The 21,279-nt window shown below is 40.9% G+C and overlaps 1 protein-coding gene across 6 annotated transcripts in view; it reads right to left on the reverse strand.

The window, feature by feature from the left end:
* ddr1 (discoidin domain receptor tyrosine kinase 1) overlaps positions 1–20,692 on the reverse strand; it is a 51,875-nt gene extending 31,183 nt beyond the window's left edge. For 2 of the 6 annotated variants that reach the window (XM_058052906.1, XM_058052901.1), the window contains exons 1-2: positions 20,407–20,690; positions 647–805 (exon numbers count right to left, since the gene is read on the reverse strand). In XM_058052906.1, the coding sequence (XP_057908889.1) occupies positions 647–752 (106 nt within the window). In that variant the 5' untranslated portion in view covers positions 753–805; positions 20,407–20,690. Of the gene's footprint in view, positions 1–646; positions 806–20,406 lie in introns of all 6 variants that reach the window. The other 4 variants (XM_058052900.1, XM_058052899.1, XM_058052905.1 and 1 more) reach the window with 4 other exon arrangements.
* Between the last annotated feature and the right edge of the window lie 587 nt (positions 20,693–21,279).

A 21,279-nucleotide genomic window follows, 5' to 3' on the forward strand; every position in this document is an offset into this window, starting at 1 on the left:
TGGTGGCCAGCCAATCACGGCACATATAGACAAACATTTGGAGTCGCCAATTAACCTAGCATGTTTTTGGAATGTGGGAGGAAACCGGAGTACCCGGAGAAAACCCACGCATGCACGGGGAGAACATGCAAACTCCACACAGAGATGGCCGAGGGTGGAATTTAACTCAGGTCTCATAGCTGTGAGGCTTGTGCGCTAACCACTCATCCGCCATGCAGCCTACATTATCAATATTTCAGGTTAATTCACATTCATTTTCTACTGCTTATCCTCACGAGGGTCGCGGGAGGTGCTGGAGCCTATCCCAGCTGTCTTCGGGCGAGAGGCGGGGTACACCCTGGACTGGTCACCAGCCAATCACAGGGCACATATAGACAAACATTTGGAGTCGCCAATTAACCTAGCATGTTTTTGGAATGTGGGAGGAAACCGGAGTCCCTGGAGAAAGCCCAAGCATGCACGGGGAGAACATGCAAACTCCACACAGAAATGGCTGAGGGTGGAAATTGAACCCGAGTCTCCTAGTTGTGAGGCCTGTGAGTCCCTGCCTGGACTAAGAGGCACACGCCATCAGTTCAAATATCCGAAGGGGTACATGGCTGTAAAAAAAAAAAAAAAGTTTGTGAACCACTGTTGCGTGTTCTACCTGCATTGAAGTGCCACTCATGATCCACTTCCACAGCCGCCATCAGCACCGCCAGGGCCAGCGTGACCACAGCGAAACAAGTCAGGTACCTCACTGGCCTTGCCATGACGGCAGCACCTGGTTACCCGTCCGGAGACCCGCTAACGATCACAGGCATTCCTATCAAGAAGGGAAACAAGGCGTTAGATATCAAACATAAACAGTCGCGTTTTAGCTTAGCAAAACACCACAAAGTTTCTTTCAGGTACTGATATGTTTCTCTATCTCTCATGACAGGAATGATGCTTGATTCCGATACACCGCCTAAGTCTTGTTTAATGAGGATGGTACAATTAGCTCGACATTTACTCTCTCCCTCAGGTCTTGAAAGGCCAATCGATTCCCAAACTGTGAATTTCAGACCTGTTTTCGGTTAATTGGGCGGCGTATAATCAGCCAGGGGATGTTTGAGACAGAGTCACAATAACAATGGACTGACTATCTCACTGCTACTTTAACAAGGTTCTTTTAGATTTTGCTTTTTGTCACCAGCATCACAACACATTTGATGGCTGCCATTGTACTCAGCGAGAGGAACCGGGTAACTGGTAATAAGTGCAAGTCTGAAGTCGGAAAGACAGCTGGAGGTGAAAAAAGAGAGAGCGCATTTCTTCCCAGAAGACCCTCTGGGTTTCAACTTCATCTTGAGTAGACCGGGATGGGCCCGACAGCTGACGCACAGCTGTGGTGACAGGAGGAGGGAAGGAGGTGTAACGTATGGAAACAAGAGTTAGGACTTGAGCCCCGCCTATGATTTAATGATACACATTCTCCAATTGATCCTTATTGTAATAGGTTTTAGCCATCTTAATATGTACAGATTTCTATTAAGTGATGAAGACCATTACATCTCCATCATTCATGTCTAACGTGACACAGGAGATGATTTAATATTGGAGCGTGCTGACAGAAACAGATAGTCAGGCCGGAATCATCCAGTCTGGTTCTGATAGAACTGCTGCTATATGGCATCGTCCATGCTACCTCTTTGGTCCTTTCATTTTGGGCACAGCCTCATTCGGCCGGGCTCTACTCACTTCAGTTTGGGACAGTCGGGTTTCCCCACTTTTGAAATCAATGAAAACTGCTTTGGAGTCTGGTGTAACGCCACCTTAAACTAAGTTTACATTTGGTCATGCAGTAAGGAGTACAATATTACTTGAGGAGACTGAAATTGGAGACTGCAAAATATAATACTGTCCAGAGTATAATACAATAATACAATATAATCATTCATTCATTTTCTTTTTCCTCACAAGGGTTGCGGGGGCGCTGGAGCCTATCCCAGTTGTCTTCGGGCGAGAGGCGGCGTACACCCTGGACTGGTCGCCATCCAATCACAGGGCACATATAGACAAACAACCATTCACACTCACATTCATACCTATGGACAATTTGGAGTCGCCAATTAACCTAGCATGTTTTTGGAATGTGGGAGGAAACCGGAGTACCCGGAGAAAACCCACGCATGCACGGGGAGAACATGCAAACTCCACACAGAGATGGCCGAGGGTGGAATTGAACCCTGGTCTCCTAGCTGTGAGGTCTGCGCACTAACCACTCAACCGCTGTGCAGCCCCTACAATACAATAACAATATAATATAATACTGTCCTTAGTGTCCAGAGCTAAGACAATAATAGATTACATGTTTTTTGTTGTGTTGATTGTGATGCCAAAGTTGCTCGACCAGTTAAGCATCCCAAATGGTATTGTGGTGATATCAGTGGTGACTGATCTGTGTAAAAGGGGCAGTAGAGTGGCGGATCTATGAGAAACAATGTCCAGTTTAAGAATCATCAACAGTATGAAGGTGCATTTGTGAGAACAGAGGTTGCACGTTCTCTCTGTGCATGCGTGGGTTTTCTCCGGGTACTCCGGTTTTCCTCCCACATTCCAAAAACATGCTAGGTTAATTGGCGACTCCAAATTGTCCATAGGTATGAATGTGAGTGTGAATGGTTGTTTGTCTATATGTGCCCTGTGATTGGCTGGCGACCAGTCCAGGGTGTACCTTGCCTTTTGCCCGAAGACAGCTGGGATAGGCTCCAGCACCCCCGCGACCTTTGTGAGGATAAGCAGTAGAAAATGAATGAATGAAAATACCTCAATGAAAATATTGTTTTTGAGCCCACATGTGTCTTATCAAACTATTGCAATCCTTAAAGGGGACCTATTATGTTTTTTCCACTTTTCTGACCTATAAATGAAGTTATAATGTTGTATTCTCGTGTTAAACGATGCCAAAGTTTCAGATAATGAGGTTTTTGCATTTGGAAGTGAGCCCTGAAAGAAGTTTGAGATGGCTCAAAACCTTAGGTTTCAGAGGGCGTGATAAAACTGAAGGTGTGTGATGTCACACATGGATAGGGTTCCTTATATGGGCATGCGCTGTAGGTCAGATACAGCGTTTTTTTTTTTTAATTGGCAACTCCAAATTGTCCATAGGTATGAATGTGAGTGTGAATGGTTGTTTGTCTATATGTGCCCTGTGATTGGCTGGCGACCAGTCCAGGGTATACCTCGCCTTTTGCCCGAAGACAGCTGGGATAGGCTCCAGCACCCCCGCGACCCTCGTGAGGAAAAGCGGTAGAAAATGAATGAATTTGTGAGAACACATACAACACATGCGTTCTCATGTAATATCCAGCTAGAGTCCAGACACAATGAAGTGAAGTGTGTGCATAATGGAACAATAGCAGTGATGATGTGTTTGTAGGGTGGGTGGTGACTTATGGCCTTGGAGGGAATGTACGTATGCTGCCATGTGGGCATAAAAGGTAGCCGGTGCAGCTGTCCTGTGTTCTTATACCACGCATGTATGATAGGAGTTTTTAAGAGTACGTCAAATTCAAAACGCTGACATGTGAGGCTTTAAGGTGCGGCAGTAAAAGCTGAGAATCTCCCCTGATCAGGTGTCACTCGACAAATAAACAGGCCGTAGCAGACGTATTATTCCCAAACACAGAGACGACATCACTCAAATGGAGGAAAAAGAAGAAGAAGAGGGGGGGGGAAAAAAAACAGACAAATGTTTTGGCGAGCAGGGGAAAAAAAAGTGTCTGCAGCCATGTGAGACTTTGTTTTGTTGGGGAAAAGTCAAGTGGCGTTGAACAGCTGTGGTTAGAGCTCAGGCAACGAACACAAGAGAAAGGCCCCGCTGTGTTCTGGTGAAGCCCGACGACCGCTTTCGAGTTTTGTCTTGGCTAATCCAACCAAATGAACGCACGTATGAGCAGCTGCTGAAGAACAAAAGTCGGAACGCAATGCATCATTAAAGATACTTTCTATAATTAGACAGGTGTCCGTTCTGGGACAATAAAAAGTCCAAAAGTGTTTACGTGTTCAGGCGTTTGACACATCTACGACTATACGAATACAATAACAGACACCCACGTACAACAATGCTAATGTGGTCTATTTACTACCATGATGACATTTACAGTCTAACCTGATTAAATCCCCTGTAATCTACATTTTGCCACCAGAAATGAATCATGCTAAAATGATTCTAGTGGAAAATCAGCCTTTTACGACCCAAAGTCAACCCCTAAAATCAATGCAATCGCTCCTCTTGAAAGGCTTAAATTAATCCACAAAGTTATGCATAGATAATAAAGCAACATCTACTGTATATTCTACTAGAGAGGATATCAAATAATGACATTATGTTAACATGTACAATGCCAAACAGTGTGTGGTGTTCAGTACTTTGGAATAAATGTGACATTTTACACTTAGTAAAACTCACATAACCTTTGAAAGCTGGCCTTTCAAGTACAGTAAAGGCAAACTTCTTAATGTCCGACAGTCAAATTCTGAGAGAAAAGTTGTAATGCAGGGGTCTCAAACATGCGGCCCGCGGGCCAAATGTGGCCCGCAGGACACTAGTTTGAGGCCCCCGCCTTGATATGAAAGTTTAATGTTAGCAAGTTTGATATGGATGCTGTATGGTATCATGTACCCAGAAAAAATTATTACGTTTGATTAATGTTCATGTTAAAGGTTAAATAACTGTTAATAGTTATCCTCCCTATCCGTGTGGAAGTGGTAGGTTTTTGGCTATTTAAGTTTAAAGGAAATAACTTGAAGGCTACCGTTTAGGTCGCTAGCTGTCTAGTTTGCGAGTTAGCATGTGTCTCAAGACCCTGCAATATGTTGTAAATAAAACAAGTATAAATGTGACTATAGTTGTGTTTTGTCATGTCTACAGGGCTCTAATAATGATTTGTTAATTTTAAATCTGAAAAAAATAATTTGTCTACCCACCAACTATATGTGGTTTCTTAAGTTTTTTTTATTTGCTGTTTTATTATTATTATTATATTTATTTATTACTGATTGATTGATTTTCTTTATTCTTGATTTGTTTATTTTTCATCTTATTTTGTGCAGAAAAATAAAAATTAAGATATTTGAGAACAGTGGAATGTTTTATCAGAGCTTTTATTGTAGAAAATCGGAATCAAAACACTGAAAAAGTTTGTATATTTTTCTGTTTTTAATAAATGCGTTTTTTGTTGTTTTTTTTTTTAAACCTGATGCGGCCCAGCCTTGCCCAGACCCTAACTCCAGTGGCCCCAGGTAAATCGAGTTTGAGACCCCTGTTGTAATGGAACAAAAGATGCTGACAAACTTGCATGCAAGCTTGAAAAAAATCTTATGTTTACCATGTCAGCCATCTTTGTTTACCATCCGCCTATGAGGAATGTATGGTATGCGGTCATAAAACAATGTAAGCCACTCTCGCTCATGTGACTAGGAATCAGCAACAGCACCTTTTCTTCATAAAAACACATCTGAAGAACATTTAAGAGAAACCCATCCAATATGAAAGACTAATTTCATGTCCATCATTCCACAAGCCAAACAAATTCATGCTGTCATCTGCTACTGATGAAATGGAAGCGTGACCAAAACCGGCAGAGGTTCAATGCTTTGCTCAGGGCACATTGGCAGTCCTTTTAAACGATATTATGCATCCTTACATCCTAGCCAGCATGATTCTTCTCAATATGACACTGGCATGGAAAAAGACGTTCAGAACATTCAGATATTATACAACACTAATAAAAAGATGACTATTTATGGAGGGGTGTATATAGTACAAATGTATTCATCAGATTTATTGGTCATGAAAACCAATATTTCAGTTTTATACCAATGTCAGCCATTGTAACTATGAATTTAGCACCAGAATGAGGCACTAATATCGACTTCTTTGGTTTGGTTAATACTGTTTACGTCAGCATTCATTCATTTTCTAGGGTCGCGCGAGTGCTGGAGTCTATTCCAGCTGTCTTCTGGCGAGTCCAGTACACCTTGGACTGGTTGCCAGCCAATCACAGGGCACATATAGACAAACAACCATTCACACTCACATTCATACCTATGGACAATTTGGAGTCGCCAATTAACCTAGCATGTTTTTGGAATGTGGGAGGAAAAACCGGAGTACCCGGAGAAAACCCGCGCATGCAGGAGGAGAACATGCAAACTCAACACAGAGATGGGCGAGAGTGGAATTGAACCCGGGTGTCCAAGCTGTGAGGCCTGCGTGCTAACCACTCGTCCGCCATGCAGCCGCCTTGAATTTAGTTATTCAAAAAACATAATGGTTTCAATCAGATTGGGAAGGACAAGCCAAAAAAAATTACCACTTCCACATGGAATGGCAGTAGAATTTCTTTTCATTGTCATGTCGGATATTCCATAGCTGACTCCATCCAGTGTGAAGGTAAGCTAATGTAAACCCACACAAATGCACGGGGAGAACATGCAAACTCCACACAGAGGGTGGAATTGAACGCGAGTCTCCTAGCTGTGAGCCCTGCGTGCTAACCACTCGGTCGCCGTGCAGCCCAGACTGTACATATTAATTGAAAATACTGTCATATATTTGGGTCAATACTGTAATTAATTAAATCAAATGCCTGCCCCCTCGCTTTGAAGCAATATAGTGGGAAAGTTATTAGTCATGAAACAGGAAACCTTATCTTTGGCAGTCATTTCTTTGCTTCTATTGCCTTTATTGTTATCAGTTTCAACTTTGAGTCGTCCCTTTGTATTGTTGTGCGACTTTTGCATGATGTTTTCCTCCCTTTTAAGTCAAATTGATTTGTGAGGCTATACATATACATATATTTCCAAAGTATTCCATGTTTCACTCCGCTAAAGGTGTTAAGTGTCCAACCGACATGACTAATGGCCACAGGGGACATATAGAGTAGTAAGCTCTTTGTTCTGGACTTCCTTCAGCATATCGGTTGGTTTCGTCCCCCTCACAGGGCTCGAAGGAAGGAAGTGTGAATTACTCCTCCGTTCCTCGCAGCCTTTTTGACGATGAGGAAATGGGTTATTTTCCCTGAACGTGTTTTTTGTTGTTACGTGACTCAGAGAAATGATGCGAGGAAAGCATGAGCGCATCATTAATGACCCAAAGGTGACTCACTTTTAGAAGGACATTTTCTGTAGTGCCTGTGCAAAGTAGCCTACGGGGTTTGATCAAACACGAATGTATAATATTTACTATGTTTTAAAGCATGGGTGGGTAAATATTTTGTGGGCCGCATTGAGTTAACAAAATTGAGAGGCCAGAACATACGTATATTTAACACACACACACACACACACACAATATTTTATGCTTATAGTTTTTTCTTGAATTATTTGTCTAATTTTATCTGTAAAAGTGTGATACTATCAGCTATATGTTCTCAAGTTAATTTTTTCAGGAGCACTTTAAACATCAGACCACATCAAACTATGTCATTTAATTGTACAGTTTTGTTGTTTTTTTTTTTTACTAAATAAGACATCCGACTTGCAAGTCATGTTGCCAGTTTGTATGTTAAAGTACCCGGAGAAAACCCACGCATGCACGGTGAGAACATGAAAACTCCACACACAGATGGCCGAGGATGGAATTGAACCAAATGGGAAAAAGATTTTCCATCCAACAAATTTCCATCGGAAATAATAGAAATACAAAAAAAACTGTGCCTGATTCAAACTTACAGCCTTAATTAGAAACATTTAGTCATCCCTCCTGTTATCAGTACAGCATGACAACCACAAATTCCTACCTTAACTGGCGAATGCCGACATTTGTTGCAAGTGTAAAAAGAAGTGAAAATGGAACAGAACAATACATTCTACTTTAACTTTGATAACAAGCGATAACCACTAAACACCTCACCATGAGGCTTTTATTGTGGAATAAATGTCGCTAAAAGGCAAAGGGAAAAGCACAATACACAGAGATGGCCGAGGGTGGAATTGAACCCTGGTCTCCTAGCTGTGAGGCCTGCGTGCTAACCAGCCCCGCATACTTAAGATTGATTTCAGTGTTTTGTAGTCAACAAATTCCACACACGCGTGTACACACAGTATTCTTCAATACCAGGAAGTGTAAGTCACAGCGGCGGTATGTAGCGCCAATATGAGTGCTACAAGAGGGTGGATGGATTATGAGTCACTTAAAGGAAGGAAGACGGCCACAATGGCTGCAGAGAAACTAATGAGAAAACACTTTTATACCTCAAGAGAGAAGAAACAAAAGGAAAGTGAGTGGAGAAGCTGGTGAATCATGATGATGCAAACCCGAGGCATAGCAGGATGAACACTTCCTGGAATCATTTGTGCTGCACGCTAAGCGACTCATTAAAGACGGAGGAAATACACCCGAATGAAGACACAATTGGGTTTAATAATTGGATACAGGGTTTGAGAGAGAAACCTATGAACCTATGAAGGAGGTTTGTTAGCGTGAAGCTACACACAGCCGCAATCGATGAGGACTAGCAGGTCCACTTAATGCATCTCAGTGCTGTGCAATGTAACAAATGGTGACTGATTACCGCAGCTTTGGACTGCCTGGCCAAGAATGCCTTCATCATCGCCCACAGAAAACATTGCAACACCCTGGAGGCCAAAAACACATTTCCTTTCATGTTTTCAATCTACTAAAAGTGTTTGTCAGTCCATATGTTAGCCTAGCACTTCATAGCTAACTGTGGATAATGTTTCATGATAGCATTACTAATAACGTGGCATCGTAACATACATGGGCATATGGCTACTTTGTTTTCCATGTTACAGTTTCTGTCCCGTTGGACAGCAAGCCAGACACTCAGCTTCTAAAAATAGCCATTTTCGATACCGCTTATCGTCACAAGGATGTCGGGGGTATGCTGGAGCCTATCCCAGCTGTCTTCAGGCAAGAGGCGGGGTACACCCCGGACTGAGTAAACAATCATTCACACTCACATTCAAAGTAGTGGGGTTATTATTAACCCAACATGGAATGTTGTACTCGGAGAAAACCCTGACATGCACGGAGACACACAGCGGAGTTTGCATGTAATGGTAATGGTTTTATTTCATTTGAACATGCATCAGATTACAATTGAATGCATCACATAATCAGTTCACAGTTCCACATGTCCAAAAGGAGTAGGAAGAAGCAAAGCTTATTAAATCCTACCCCTCCATCTGGTACTTTTACAATCAGTAACTGTTACATTTGTTCACTTCCTGCTTTCCTAATATAGTTTAAGTTTTTATTTATTTTATTTTTTATTACGTACCAAAGTACGAGGTGATATGACCATCCAATGACATAATGTGTACCATAGTAAGTGTCAATATAGTGATATGTATAGCACATCATGACTGGTTCAAGACTCTTCATCCTTGTATTTAGCAAACATCAACTGCTTGTATTGTTTCTTGAATTGGCTCATCGTTGTGCATTGTTTGAGGGTCTTACTCAATCCATTCCATAGTTTGATTCCACATACTGAAATGCTATGGCTTTTTAACGTAGTCCTAGCATATAAGTGTTTCAAATTTAGTTCTTCTCTGAGATCATATTTCTCCTCTCTTGTAGAGAAGTATTGGATGACATTTTTAGGTAATTGGTTATTTTTAGCATTGTGCATTATTTTAGCTGTTTGAAGATTAACTATATCAGCAAGTATATGCGATTTTAGAAATAAGTTAATATGTTTTCTGTAGACGTCATTATGAATTATCCTTACTACTCTCACTTAGGGGCATGTGGCTCATTTTGGAACCAAAACCTAGAAAAGTTGAGGTTGCCGATTAATAAAAATACTGTAAATGTGTTACAATAAGAAAAACAACAACAAAACAAGTCTCAACTGAAAACCACTGCTTTTGGATCGGCGGGTGCTGAGAAACCTCACACATGTCACTACATGCCGTGCAATCACCCTCCACTTCACTTTCCCTCTTTTGTACGATCCAGCAGGAATGAAGAGGAGTGGCGCCTCGCTTTCTGCACACACTCAGGCACTCGATTAAAAAAAAAAAAAAAAGCACAATTCAGGCCCAAACCGCTCAATATGAGCCTTTTAGTTCTATACAGTCATTTCCATACGCTTTGCACAGAGAGCGCCTCATTGGAGACCATCACTAGCCAAGTGTGATAACGATGAGGGGGTTTCTGTGGTTACTATGACAACCACTTTCACCTACGCCATCATGGTTCTTTTCTCAACTGTTTTTACTTTGTAGTGAGCGCAGTTGCACAAACTGTTGAGTTCGTCATCAGTCATTCTTCATAATAATGTGATGAGGTGACAAAAACAATTGACTATTTCATTTTCTGCCAATCCGTTTATCCTTGTATTATTATTTATGTCATATTATAATAATATTCTTGTAATACCACATTCTTATTTTGGTTACATTTACACATTATTCTTGTAATACAATGACTTTTTTAATGACCATATTTTTCTTGTAGTATAGCAACCCTATTTCCGTAAAAATTAGGACTTAATTTTCATAAAATGTCAACATTATTCTATACATTTTATTTAAGTTAAAATTAATTCAATTAACTTTTTTTTCATATTTAGTATTCTCAGTAAAATTAAATTTTCCTTCGAATGCTACAAATGTATTTGTACTAAAATGACAATTCAATCCTACAAGATAAATCTAATTTATTCTGGTAAACTTTCAAGATTATTCTTGCAATTCTACTGTTTTATTACGATTACATATATCATCTGAAGGGACGAACCCTCAGTTTAAACCACTAAAAAGTGTACCTATTAAAAGTGATAATTTGACATTTTCTCAGGAGTACACCCCTCCCGTCAGAGCGACCTTCGATCCTACCCGATAATAAGAACACCTTAGTGGTACTTGTGCTTTTGAAACTCATAATGAGATAAGAGCAAATACAGGTAGTATGTGCCAGTATTAACATGTCAGTGTCTGTGGATGCCTCTCTTCATGAGTTTGAGACGCAATCCCAGAATTCAATTTGCACATTCTCGCCAACACCTGCTTGGGAGCAAGAAGCATGTGACAGCCCAGTGCGACTCTCACACAATGACCCCGGGAGAGAAAACGGTCCGAGGAGGTAATGGAGCGGAGAGACTTTGGGTGGGGAGGTGGGCAGCAGAATGAATCATCAACCAGAGAATAGAAACACGATGAGACTAAGGAAAAACTTTAGTGGAGCTCAGCATTCTGAGTCAAAAGTGAAGAGAAAAACAGCAGGCCTTTTCTTGTCATCTAACAAGACAGAAACACTGTGGATTCATTTATTCATTCATTCAGTTTATGACTCCTGTTTATGACTTTCTAAATATAATTTTAACATTATAGGAGCTCCGTAGTCATGAAATAACACCCCTATAGTCACCTTTATACTCCTATTTTGTCTTTTGTTTACAATGCTTTGCTCAACTATGATATACAGGCTTCACATAAAGGAACACAAGCATTAGCTAGCTACCTAGCTAACTGGTTACAGTAGGCTTGAATTTAGTTATTAATTTGTTTGTTTTCTACCGCTTATCCTCACGAGGGTCATGGGGGTGCTGGAGCCTATCCCAGCTGTCTTTGGGCGAGAGGCCGGGTACACCCTGGACTGGTCGCCAGCCAATCACAGGGCACATATAGACAAACAACCATTCACACTCACATTCATACCTATGGACAATTTGGAGTCGCCGATTAACCTAGCATGTTTTTGGAATGTGGGAGGAAACCGGAGTAGCCGGAGAAAACCCACGCATGCCCAACCCACACAGAGATGGCAGAGGGTGGACTTGAACTCGGGTCTCCTAGCTGTGAGGCCTGCGTGCTAACCACTCGTCCAACATGCAGCCGTGAATTTAGTTATTCAAAAACCGTAATGGTTTCAATCAGATTGGGAAGGACAAGCCAAAAAAATTACCACTTCCACATGGAATGGCAGGAGATTGTCATTGTCATTTTTTTGGAATGTGTGAAGAAAACGGAGTACCCGGAGAAATCCCACAAATGCACGGGGAGAACATACAAACTCCACACAGAGAGGGAATTGGACTCGGGTCTCCTAGCTGTGAGGCCTGTGCGCTATCCACTCAACCTCCGTGCAGCCAAACACTGTGGATTAAAGCTAAATTGTGATCAAACAATGATAGCAACTGGATTAAAGTTTAAAAAAAAAAAAGGAACAGTACGCCTTGGGCACAGGCTGACACTCCTCGACTAACAAGCTCCTCCTTGCTAATGTGACCCTTCAAACCACCCTTAAGACCCCCCCGGATGTGAAGACAGATCAACCTACTCACTTAGACGAGACTTATTAAGACATTTTAGAAGGCAAAGCTTTGATGCGAAGCACGACTTAGGGCTCCTTGTTCCTATTCTACAGGATTGGAATAGTTTGCCAGGAGGTTGTAGTGATTATTACCCTGTCACAAGAGGTGTGTACATTTTCGTGTGTGTGCGAGAGAGCGAGAGAGAGAAAGTGAGTCACAATATGAAGACTTGAGAAGATGAAAAAGCAAAATAAAGTACAATGTGGACAGAAAAAAGCTCAATAATGTTGGGTAGACCCCTTCAATTAGTGAAAAGTACAAATACAGACAGAAATTTGTCATGAACTTTGACCTATCTTCTAACAAAAACAGAAAATGCATGAGGAATCCTAAAATGCTTTGTTTAACACCTCTATTCAGTCTTCTATGGTTGCCAGGTGTGTCGTCTACTAATATAAATACATGCCAGGCAAGCTGCCAAACATTCACTGTGGCTGTAGACAACCTCCTGATGTTGTTCTTTTAATAAATCCACAATCCTTTTGTGGGACATGAATCTTTATGTCTCTTTTCTGTGCATTCTAAAGATATCAAAACAGATAAAAAGAGACAACTCAGTTTTGTACATATGTGGGACCCACATGTTGGAGCACCAACAATTCTCCATTTACATATACAGTAAACCTCGGATATATCGGATTCAATTGTTCCCACTGGTTTTGTTCGATATAAGCGAAATCCGTTATATGCGTATACCGGAAAATGTCCGTTTTACGCATATATCGGATTTATATCCGGTATATGCGTAAATCGGATTTTATCCGTTATAAAAAGGCACTTCCTTGACTATGTTTCCAATGTACCTGGACACGCAGGCAACGCTGCAAACGCTGCAAATGACGTCGTATAGCGGCCTGTCACGATTCGGCGAATCGGAGCGCCACGATGCGGCCATCCGATATATGCGAGGGAAATTTAATGGAAATGCATTGGAACGGGACTGGAGATTTTGTCCGAAATAGGCGAAATCCGTTATAAAAAATCCGATATATGCAATGAATTTTTATTGGAAATGCATTACAGAAAAATTGGTTCTTTTTTATCTGTCCGTTGTGAACGAATTTCCGATATATCCGAGTCCGATATATCAGAGGTTTACTGTAATATGATGTATATATAACTACAGCTGTATTATTATTATTATTATTATTATTATTACTCATCAGTGATATTCTGGCTAAGAAGTTACAACATTGCTGCTGTGTTGTGCAACATACAGTACAATTTAATAAATGACCATGTGGTCAAAGAGAGTACTCGTGTTTTCCTTTTCACTTTCTCATGCACTCCGAATCATTATCAAAAATTAAGTTGTTATATATTATATAGTGAGTTGCTGAAATCAAATGTCAATTGGGTTGTTACTCCTGACTCCAAACATGGAGGTTTTCTTCAGAGAATTGTGTCTGGTAGAGCGTAACATGAACTTGTTTACATCTAATTCTACAGGCAGATGGATTTTTTTTTCTTTTTTTGCAGAGCCCTGAGCGACAACGAGGCTGTGCGCCAAAATATGATAGAAGACAAATGACAGAAATTCTTTGAAGTAAAACTCGGCAAGCCAAAATAACTTTTTTATTTTTTTTTCGTGGGCATGCACACGCCAGCAGCCTTGACGCTATCTTACCAGAGCACCCTCGACGGGACAAGGAAAGCTGATAAATGAGCAGAGGAACATGGAGAGTGGAAGAGACGCCAGGATGAGATGGATAAGTGGAGGCGTGGGGGGGCGGCAATAAATCATGTAGAGCTGCTGCTGCTTCAAAGGGAGATATTGAGATGATGATGGAGAATCTCGGTCCTGATGTTAGATGCTAGGAAAAAAGGCTACTTGCAGTATGGGCTTGGTCTTACACAATATACCCACCGCCTACATATTGTCCAAAAAAAACTTAAATTGTGACAATAATTGCTTAATGTGTTCTGCTGCATGTGCTTTTAGAACCGTCTGATGTTTTTAAGTACCTCCAATCCTGCAAAACACATCCGTCCACTTCACACCACATCATAACAAATTCACCTTGTAAAAAAATAATATGACAGACACAATAACAAAAGTAAGATTCAATATTATTAATTGGATATTTTCCTTTTTCAACCATCGTAAACCTGTTTATGACTTTCTAAATATGATTTTACCATTATTGGAGCACCGTAGACATGAAATAACACCCCTATAGTCACCTTTATATTCGTATTTCGTCTTTTGTTTACAATGCTTTGCAGGCTACACATAAAGGAACACAAGCCTTAGCTAGCTACCTAGCTAACTGGTTACAGTAGCCTTGAATTTAGTTATTCATTCGTTTGTTTTCTACCGCTTATCCTCACAAGGGTCACAGGGGTTGCTGGAGCCTATCCCAGCTGTCTTCGGGCAAGAGGACTGGTCGCCAGCCAATCACAGGGCACATATAGACAAACAACCATTCACACTCACATTCATACCTATGGACAATTTGGAGTCGCCAATTAACCTAGCATGTTTTTGGAATGTGGGAGGAAAGCGGAGTACCCGGAGAAAACCCACGCATGCACGGGGAGAACATGCAAACTTCACACAGAGATGGAGGGTGGAATTGAACCCGGGTCTCCTAGCTGTGAGGTCTGCGTGCTAACCACTCGGCTGCCCTGAATTTAGTTATTCAAAAAAACGTAATGGTTTTAATCAGATTGGGAAGGACAAACCAAAAAAAAAGACCACTTCCACATGGAATGGTAGGAGATATTCCATGGCTGACTCCATGCAGTATGAAGATAAGCTAATCTAATATCATGTCTCATCAATGTAATATTACTCATAACTAGTGACCAAAATACTACTTATAACGTGTCTTTCAATATTTCTGACTAATAATAGTCCACAGTCAACCACAAAACAACAGCTATTTATTAATTAATTGAAAAAAACAACTTTTTTTAGCTGTTATTTACAGCTAGCATACTATGTTTGCTAATAACATGATTAGTCCACAATTAACAAATGAATTAATCATGATTTAAGCTCCTTGGCTGAGATAATTAGAGGTTGAGAAGTAATGTTGGGAGATTCACAGACAGAAATTTTGAAGTATAAGAGACATAAAGCATAAATAGACATAAATAGAGTCGGAAATCTACTTTAAAGTGCCGCCTCTTGTTAACACAATAAACACATACGACAATTGAATTGAAAGGTCTAGACTGGACGGGAATCTGGACAGTTCAGTCTCGTATTCCTGTGAAAAGCACAGACAGGAACAGAAGTTAAAAGTCAAAATTGAATTACGACCTTTAAGGACCGCAAAACCACCAATGTGACCATTGTCCTCTTGCTGTGGTTAACCAGCCGTGTGAGAACCAGGCAACTGGGACAAACCAACTCGAAAGCAACATTGTCCAGGATTTAATACTTGGGAGGTTTGAAACTCACGTCCACTTCTCTTCAGGCCTTTTCACGGAAGCCAAAAAGCACAGAGGGAATAAAGATAAAGATTGTTCCACCCACAAAACAATGGAGTGGATGAAGCGTCAACAGAGACGGAGGTCAATGATCAACTGGGGTTAGACTAACCAGTGCTATTTGACCAAAAGTATGCCTGAAATGTTGCACGAAACCCGCAAGAGCGTGGCTGACGGCGAGATATATATCGTGCTAAACCCACAGATCATTTCGGCGAGCATTACCAAATTATTAACTGCATGTATTGTGCTTTTCCCTTTGCCTTTTAGGAAATTTTATTCCACAATAAAAGCCTCATGGTGAGGTGTGGAGTGCTTAATGCTTGTTATCAAAGTTAAAGTAGAATGTATTGTTCTGTTCCATTTTCACTTCTTTTTACACTTGCAACAAATGTCAGCATTCGCCATTTAAGTTAAGAATTTTGTGGTTGTCATGCTGTACTGATAACAGGAGGGAGGACTAAATGTTTCTAATTGAAGCTTTAAGTTTGAATCAGGCAGTTTTTTTTTGTATTTCTATTATTTCCGATGGAAATTTGTTTCAAAAATCAGATTCCCGTTTGGTTCAATACCACACTCGGCCATCTGTGTGTGGAGTTTTCATGTTCTCCCCGTGCATGCGTGGGTTTTCTCCGGGTACTCCGGTTTCCTCCCATATTCCAAAAACATGCTAGGTTAATTAGCGACTCCAAATTGTCCATAGGTATGGATGTGAGTGTGAATGGTTGTTTGTCTATATGTGCCCTGTGATTGTACCCCCGCCTCTCGCCCGAAGATAGAGAGCTGGGATAGCTGGGATAGGCTCCAGCACCCCCCGCAACCCTCGTGAGGATAAGCGTTAGAAAATGTTTGGATGAAAAGATGGATGGCTGACGACAAATAAATACCAATTGTTACATGAAAGAGGGATGACATTGTGTAAATATCAGGGAGCCTAGTAGTAATCCCTGGAGGACACCGTTGCTTAGAGGGGAAAAATGACAACAATGCAGTAGAGCAAGCTATTTTTTAAATATTTGAAACATCTTATATACGTACTTATCTGCCGTAGCGTGCAGTCATCAACTTGGCTTGTTTACGTTTTATCGTTTCAGTCATTTTCTTATTATTGGAAAAATCCAACGCTAATCATATATAGATATGTAAAATTCAAAATAATTTTTGAATAATAATAATTAAAAAAATTTCTCCAAGACACAAACACTAATTAATAATGACAAGTTCCCATATTTATCTTATTTTATTTGTCTATATGTGCCCTGTGATTGGCTGGCGACCAGTCCAGGGTGTACCCCGCCTCTCGCCCCAAAGACAGCTGGGATAGGCTCCAGCACCCCCGCGACCCTCGTGAGGAAAAAGCGGTAGAAAATGAATGAATGAATGAAGTGCCCAAATTTACTCAAACATTTAGCAATCCTATCCAACCATTTTCAATCCCGCTTATCATCGTATGCTAGAGCCTATCCCGGCTGTCTTTCGGGCTATTTGACATATTCTTGTGTTCCCTGCGCTCGACCGCACAATACATAAACAGCAATTACAAAGAGGACAACGGCTCCCAGGAGAGACCCCGTGGTTGAAATTAGCAGCCAAACGGCCATTAAACCAGGAACCACAAAACTGCGTATGCCACCGGTGGGGATGTGTACCAACACTGAGTGGACCCCCACCTTCCCTTTTCCCTTGGCCTTCCATTTTTATTTCCCTTTTAACCAAAAGCTCAAGGCCTATAAAAGTAAAAGGGTAAACTTCTTGCCAATAACACGTCTACTGGTTTTTATATGTGAAAGTGCAGCAAGAAATTGCTGTCTTGTTCTCCAACTCTTTCATTTACGTCTAACGTCAAGGAGACAAGACTTTCATTTTGTTGAAAGATGAGAGCTACCTGGATAGATAGTTAGATAGATACGTCTGGCATAGTCTATGACTGAATTTCATTCAATTCTGCGGCAAATTAAAATGTGCCCTAATATGCAATAGTGCCTTTTTTAAATGATGCAATAACAGCAATATATGTCCCTAGAGCGTGTTAATGAGCACCAAACTACAGAAAACTCTTACTCTTATGCTTACTTTTGAGATTCTGCATTTTCATTCCTCATAAACATAATATTACCTAGGACATACCTCAACTAGATGAGCCCGGCCCGTGTACTGTATATGGCCAAAAGCAGGCTTGGCTGCACAGAGCAGAATAAAGACTGGAGGTCTATCAGTACGCTAATAATAGAGTTGATAACGGTTTTCTATCCCACACTTTGTTATGAAGTTAGAAGTGATATAATGGCATCGACTTCAATGGGCAAGTGCAAAGTGTATATTAGGGAATATATACTGTATTAGGGGGATGCATGGTGTATGAGTGGTTAGCACGTAGGCCTCACAGCGAGGAGACCCGAGTTCGATTCCACCCTCGGCCATCTCTGTGTGGAGTTTGCATGTTCTCCCCGTGCATGCGTGGGTTTTCTCCGGGTACTCCGGTTTCCTCCCACATTCCAAAAACATGCTAGGTTAATTGGCAACTCCAAATTGTCCATAGGTATGAATGTGAGTGTGAATGGTTGTTTGTCTATATGTGCCCTGTGATTGGCTGCACGACCAGTCCAGGGTGTACCCTGCCTCTTGCCTGAAGACAGCTGGGATAGGCTCCAGCACCCCATGTGACTTTTTATCTCAGAATTTCCACTTCTCCTCTCAGAATTATGACTTTTTATCTAATGAATTCGACTTCTTAGAATTTCAATTTTTTGATCTCAGAATTTCACATTTTTGATCTCAGAATTTCACTTTTTTGATCTCAGAATTCCACATTTTTGATCTCCGAATTCAAATTTGTTATCTCCGAATTCAAATTTGTTATCTCCGAATTTCACATTTTTGATCTCCGAATTCAAATTTTTGATCTCCGAATTCAAAGTTTTGATCTCAGAATTTCCTTTTCTCATCTCAGAATTTCCTTTTCTCATCTCAGAATTATGACTTTTTATCTCATAAATTCAACTTCTTAGAATTTCAAATTTCTTATCCCAGAATTTGCACTTTGAATCTCAGCATTTCGACTTCTCATCTCAGCATTACGACTTCTCATCTCAGAATTACGACTTCTCATCTCAGAATTTCCACTTGTGGCAGTATAAAGACATTGCAGATGAGTGCAAAACTTGTCATGCACAAGTTTCCTGTGTTGCCACGGAACTGGGAAGTTTAGTGCATATGAAGCGTCATCATATGTGACACTCCCACGGGATGGCAAGAAGCCATTAGCTGTACCAAAAAAAGAGCAACCCCCTGTCCTGTTTCCCCACAAAACAAAACATTTCCTGCTCAATTTGCTAACTTATGGCCGTGTTTTCACATGACGTCTCAGGTGGTGGATGGCCGGGTTTGGTTCTATTTCCACCTAAAGCAGAACCATGTGTGTGATGATGATGTCATGTGAGGTCACCTGAGATGCTGTGTCGGGGTCATGGGGTTAATATATGGGTGGGTGCAGCAGCCAACACCTGGATGTGTGGAAGCGACCATAAATGCTGGACACTTTTATTGCTCCCAAAGGAGAAAGAATGGCTTTTGTTTGTGTGTTTCTTTGTGAAGGAGCCGTCATGTGAAGAAACACAAGAGGAATGCGGCTCTTTAAACATTTTAGATATATGCTCCAGGAACTGTTCTCATTTACCCGGGATTTGGAAAAACCTTGGCATATTATCCAGGTTGAAAAAAGAAATTACAAAATTAAAATGTGGGATAGGGGCGGCATGGTGGTATAGTGGTTAGCGCTCAGACCTCACAGCTATGAGACCAGGGTTCAATTCCACCCTTGGGCATCTCTGTGTGGAGTTTGCATGTTCTCCCCGTGCATGTGTGGGTTTTCTCCGGGTACTCCGGTTTCCTCCCACATTCCAAAATTCTCTCAAAATTGTCCATAGGTATGAATGTGAGTGTGAATGGTTGTTTGTCTATGTGTGCCCTGTGATTGGCTGGTGACCACATGAAAATGTGGGATAGGAATTTTCAGATTTCAAGGAACAAACGCAAGCTAGTTCCAGGAAATATTGGAGGGAAGGCACTATTAACAGTTATTAAGAGATGTTTCTAAACATTTAGTGCTATTAAATTGTTGATTTTCATTTATTTATGCATTTAATATTCATGTTTTGTATAATTGACTGACTTAGAAAACATTTAGCAATTCTCAACTGCTCCACAAATTAGCTTAGCATGAAACATCTGCACAAAAACAGACATATGCATCAATTTGCCCCCCAAAAATCTCACATTAAAATACTTTTTGAGAGGCAGTGAAAACACAAACCAGACAGATTAGCAGGAACTTTTTTAGCCAGTAAATAAATTCCTGGTGATAAAAGTTCCTGGTAATGTGTATGCACCAAAGACTAAATGCATCTTGATGCTACTGCTGCTGCATTAGTTTGCTGTAAATCCAGTCTGTGATGCATACTGTCAGGGCATTTCAGATACGCAGTAGTTTAATATTTCTACTGCACGACACGGGCGCAATGTAACACCACCTATGCGCCTGGTTAGGGATCACTGGCGGGCGGCCAAAGCTCCGAGAGACTCAGGGACGCCACACAAACAAGCAAACACACAAACAAAACAACCGTTTCAAATGAAACGAAGGACAAAAACTCACCTTAAAAAGAGCCACTTCAAACTTTTCGCTTTATGGAAGTGTCCACAATGTCCAACACAACCGAACTTGATAGCTGGACGCACGGCGTCGCACTCCCACTTTGTCACCAAAAGGGAAAGTCCTTGTTATAAACGTGGTAAATAAAATGTCAGGGAACTTTAATTGAGAGAAAAGGGCGTCTTGCCGTCCATACGTTTGTGTCTGTCCCTGAATGTGAGACTGGAGTCCTGCTCGCTAGCCTGCCTGCCCAGCTCTGCAGCCCAGCGGGCGCCACCAGGTGCTCATTTACATAACTGCACCGGCTACGGCCAATCACAGCTCAAGAGCAAGGTGCCTCATTGGATATTCAAGTCGGGGCACCTCGTCCAATCGGAAGCTCTGGTGGGCGGGGTCGGTGGCTGAAATTCGGTGCTTGTCTGTGACGCTTTTGAAAAATGTACATCACATGACCACATTTAGATTAACATAAACCAATGTAATGCTTTATGTTAATATTTAAATTTCTTCATTTTTTTATTTTAATGTATTAAAAGTAGTACCACTAGATGGTGCTGCTTTTCCCATTCAAAGCGTAAACCTTGACATTTATTTTATTTTTTTTTAATTATGTAAACAAGCTGACCTTTAAAAGGTTAAATGAAAATACAGTTTGTTCTGCTTGATATATATCTTCCAGATAGACATAGTTTTAAAAGATTGATTCACTTAAAGTGAAAAATAATCATTATATATTTTAACAACAACATTTTGATGTCTTTAGGGATCATAACACATGTTAACCTTAAGCTTGGTACATTATTTGTTAACATAAACAATAAAGTGCCATTTTTGTGTTATCAACCACCCGCTTTAGCCCATTTCCTGCTCATCCGC

Source organism: Doryrhamphus excisus, chromosome 17 (assembly GCF_030265055.1).
Source record: "Doryrhamphus excisus isolate RoL2022-K1 chromosome 17, RoL_Dexc_1.0, whole genome shotgun sequence".
Classification (NCBI taxonomy): domain Eukaryota; kingdom Metazoa; phylum Chordata; class Actinopteri; order Syngnathiformes; family Syngnathidae; genus Doryrhamphus; species Doryrhamphus excisus.